The 4,615-nt window shown below is 55.2% G+C and overlaps 1 protein-coding gene across 1 annotated transcript; it reads right to left on the reverse strand.

Annotated features, from left to right (window-relative positions):
* Window positions 1-1,565: 1,565 nt before the first annotated feature.
* Sost (sclerostin) lies at window positions 1,566-4,615 on the reverse strand. Its single transcript, NM_030584.2, is given in 2 exon segments — window positions 1,566-1,987; window positions 4,369-4,615. Coding segments are annotated over 2 exon segments (642 nt in total). The 5' UTR covers window positions 4,589-4,615.

The raw sequence follows: 4,615 nt of genomic DNA on the forward strand, positions 1-4,615 counted from the left end.
AAAGTGACTTTTCAAAGGAAACACATACTTGCCACAAAGGGCGACCAGAGAGCAGTCAGAGGTGTCAAGGTTTGGGTCTTGTGACTAAGGGAAGGGAGTGGGCGACATTTGTGTGTGGTTGACAAAACAAGACCACATCCTCCTGCCGGAGTTTCATTGTCTTTATTAACAATGCCTCTGGTCGCCAAAAAAACACACTTGAGCTTCACAAAGCGGTATTAACACTGTCTTTCTCTACAAGAAAAATGTTGGCATAAATAACTTAAATGAGAAAATAAATATGTCACTGAACTCTTTAAAAAAAAAAAAAACAAAAACCGTGGCTTTCAGTCTTGTGGATGAGTCCCACATGGAAAGTTCGCCAAATCCACCAGCCCAGCCTCAAGGGCTCCCCCCACCCCTCCATGTGCTTCTGTTACAAACATTCTCCCCTCTCCCCCTTTGACAATTAAAATCTACACAGAAAGTAAGAGGTGTCTGGAAATGATTTACAGAAAGATTGTGGGTGGCGCTGTGGCGCCTGACAGCTTCTCAGCATATGTACAGCATATGCGCCCCCCCCCCCACGGTATTATTCTTTTTAATGTAATATCTGCCGTCTCAGAGGACAGCATGAACAAGCTCTGTTCCTAGACAGAAATGTGTCCGTGGGTGGCAGGCGGGAGGAGGTGTCCTGGAAAGGGACAGGGATAGGAGGTGACTGGCAAGCCCAGTTCCTCCAACGACCTTCCTTAAACTGTTGTGTAGAAAATCCCTTTAAAATATGGCAAGGCAGCTGGGGGCGGGACACTGATCTTTGGGGGCCCAGGAGTGTGATTTCTGTCCCTTCCGCCATCACTCGCCATCTCTCAGACTCTGACCTTCCCTATCCCAGGTAGGGATTTGAAGGCAGATTTGAGACGGAGTGGAGGAAGCCAAACATCCGGGGAGAGCAGACTGGGAATCAACAGCTTCTTCTGTCTAGGTGGCTGCCCACCACAATCTCTCCTCCAACTCCCTCTCTTTCCTCCTCTCTCTCACCTGCCTTCAAGGGGGCACCCCAATTCTTGGAATCTCAGCAGAGTCCTGGAGAGTCTAAGCTCATCCCAGTTCCTATTTTACAAAGGAGACGGTACCAAAAGAGAATCACGTAGCCCAACCTCACACTCAGTGGCCAAGTCAGGGTCAGAAACCCTATCTAGTGCTGTGTTCTCGTTCTTGCCCGCGCAGGCTTTACATTGGTGTAGAGGAGTAGATCGTACTGTACTTCCATAACCAGTCCCAGGTCTTCTGTCCCACACTCCCTTTCCTTTACGGTGGAAACACTGCCTTGCCCTGAAGGGGTGCGACAAGGGTAGAATGACCTTCCCAGCCCCGACCCTGGGATAGGCAGAATGGCTCAGTCTGGGACTCAAGCTCCCACTCCTGGCCTGCGGGAACTCCCCGCAGCGGGTAGGAGGGCGAGCGGTCTCTACGGGCTGGGGACTCCGCACGGTCTGGAAAGTTTGGCACCCCTGGCCTGGGCTGCAGGCTTTACACTGAAAACGAGTCGGATCGCACGGGGACTGCGTAGGCGCGGGCGCGCCCTAGTAGGCGTTCTCCAGCTCCGCCTGGTTGGCTTTGGCTCCCCGGGCGCGGGGCCGCGGCTTGCGACCCTTCTGCGGCCGCGCGGTCTCAGGTCCGAAGTCCTTGAGCTCCGACTGGTTGTGGAAGCGGGTGAGGCGCTTGCACTTGCACGAGGCCACCAGACGCACCTTACGCGAGCGCGGCGCCGCGCCGCCGGGGCACAGCAGCTGCACCCGCTGCGCGCGGTAGCGATCCGGGATGCAGCGGAAGTCGGGTCCGTTCGGGCGCCACCACTTCACGCGCCCGATGGCGTTGGGCAGCAGCCGCGCGGGGCCGCACTGGCCCGAGCACACCAACTCGGTGACCGGCTTGGCACTGCGGCACGGGCCGTCGGTCACGAAGCGGGTGTAGTGCAGCTCGCGGCAGCTGTACTCGGACACGTCTGCGGGGAGAGGGATACGTGAGGGGCTGCAGCCTAGGCCAGGCTGGACTGCTCTTTCCACCCCTCCCTCATTTTCCAAACCTGCCCTGCGTTTTCGAATCTGCGTGGATTATAGGAAGGAGACACCGGGTACTTTTGGAGCTTTCGGAAAGCAGGGAGATTCCCGCCCTGGTCCGCCCCCCCTCCCCGGGATGAAACACTGGCGCTCTATCATTCACTTCCTGTGTGATCTGTGGGCAGGGCAGTTAAAGTTGCTCTTCCCCACCTCTGTAAAATAGGTCGCCAGGATTCGAGGACTTCATCCACCATTACACCGGGCAGTGTTGTTGAGGATGGTCTTGAGTTCATTTCTTTCGCCTATCTCCATCTCCCTGGTACTAGAGATGCCAAGGCTTCCTGCGCACTAACTAAGCACTCTCATCCCCAGCCCTGCCTGGTAGCCAGCCTCTAGCCACACCTGGCTTGCTCTGGTCCCCCCTACACTTTACCAGCTACTGGGGCAGGGGCGGGGTCCCAGGAGATGGGAAAGAAGTGGAGGTTAATTGAAGGTAATAAATCAGGACAGCTGCTGTGGAGGAGCGGGTAGAAGGGCAGGTGGTGGGGATAAGAATTCATTAGACTTGAAAGCGACCAAAGGCAGCGTGTCCAACCCCCTCATTATCACGGGTCCGGGCTGAGAAAAGAACTTGCCCCCAAGGCAGGACTGGGCTGCCAGAATTCTCTGGTTCCCTCAAGGGTGAAAGTGATTTGTTATAGGGCCCCAGGTTGGGGATGGGTGGGGGTGGGGCAGGATAGAGGGCCCTATTGCTTTTTCCTGGATACTTGCTTAGCATCAGGTCAGAGTTCTGACCCAAAACCTACGGCCTCTGCTACCATAGGCATTCGTTGAGCACCAGATTCTCTCATTCTGTGTACCTTGAGCTGGTAACTCAAGGGTGACTGGATCTGACTTGGGGTCTGTTCTCTGTGGAAGGAGATTGGGTTGGATGCCCGGTTATATCCTCTGGGCTGATGCCTGGCCTCATCTCTTATACATGGCCAGGCTCTATCTCCTACCGTGAGCTTAGATGAATGGGAGGTCTTAAATGAACGAATCCACATGCAGGTCCTGTCCACCTCCAAAGATTTCATGGTGTCAGAACCAATATGACATAAAAGGATTTAAAAAAAAAAAAAGGGGGGGCCAGGACCAAAGCCAGAGGGGCAGAGACCAGGACCCACCTTTGCCCCAGAGAGGAGGCACAGCAGGGGAGGTGTAGGCCTGCCACCCGCCTGTGGCTGGCTTAATTTACTCGCCGTTGCAGAGGTGGTATGTGGGGGCGGCCTGTGTGCCCAGGGAAGGACTCGTTTTGGGGCTTTCCAAGAATAGTGCCCTTAGGTCAAGCACTTCCTCTGCACAACGTGACTGCATTGCATGTGCTCCTTTGGGGTGGCCCTTCCCCCCCCTCCCCAACTCCTTACTGGCTAGGAGACGGGAGGGACAGAGTGTGGTGGCAACCTGGAAAATGACCTTTCCTCCTACTCAAATGGTGACCAGCAAGGTCCTCGCTGTGGAGTGTCACTCTAGCTGCCACCCCACCCATTTCATTCCTGCCAGCTCTGTGCTTGATCCCCCAGGCATCTCTCTGTGCAGGCTACCACAGGCCCTGCTGTCCTCAGGAATGAGGCAAAACTGGGGCCAGGGCATAAGCTCAGGGCAGATGGTGCCACCTGTGCCCATACAGGGGATGCTTCACTCAACTGCCCCTCAGGTCACATGCTAAAACCGTACCTACAAACCCTGTTGTTTCTTTAACACTAGCCCACTGGGCCCATTGGGTAGATCATGGACAAGGGGGACTAAAGGGATTCTTCCTGGCTTCAGGTTCCCACCCAAACCCAATCTAGGGTTGCCTTGCATCTGGATCAAACCAACTTCCAGTCTCAGCTCTTCTTACCCCCAAGTGACTTTAATCTCAGGAGCCTCGGTTTCTTCACCTTCAAGCTAAGGCCTTCTTTACCTCATGGGGTGGTCATGTGGGATACAGTAATGGCCACGGCATCTGGCATCCAGCAGGTGCTATCAACCTCACCTTGTCACCTCCCCCACTGGTCCTCACCTTCAGGAGAGTCTCTGAACCACCCTTCAAGCCCATTCCTGTGTTAATGCCAGCTTTGGCTGACCTCACCCTCCACCTTGCCTTGGGTGCTCACCGCCAGCCCCCCAACCCTGTCCTCCAGATTCTAACACTGAGCTAGAATTTTTCCAGGTGAGTCTGTCCCTTCCCTGGTGTGGCAGAGGCTTAACCACCCACACGAACCTCCAAAGAAGATTCTAAAAGCCACCCCAGTCACCACCCAGGTCTCCGTGCTAACTAACAACTGTCTTTTCCATCCCGTACCTTTGGTGTCATAAGGATGGTGGGGGGGTCTGCCTCCGTTCTCGGCCCGGTTCATGGTCTGGTTGTTCTCTAGTTCCTGAGGAGGCTCTGGGTACTCTCTGAGTCCCGGGATGATTTCTGTGGCATCATTCTTGAAGGCTTGCCACCCCTGGCTCTCCACAGCAACGAAGGCTGCATGTACAAGCAGGCAGGCAAGGCAAGGGGCTAGTGAGAGCTGCATGGTGCCAGAAGGAGGAGGGCACTCGGT

The sequence above is a fragment of the Rattus norvegicus genome, chromosome 10 (assembly GCF_021556685.1).
Source record: "Rattus norvegicus strain SHRSP/BbbUtx chromosome 10, alternate assembly SHRSP_T2T, whole genome shotgun sequence".
NCBI lineage: Eukaryota > Metazoa > Chordata > Mammalia > Rodentia > Muridae > Rattus > Rattus norvegicus.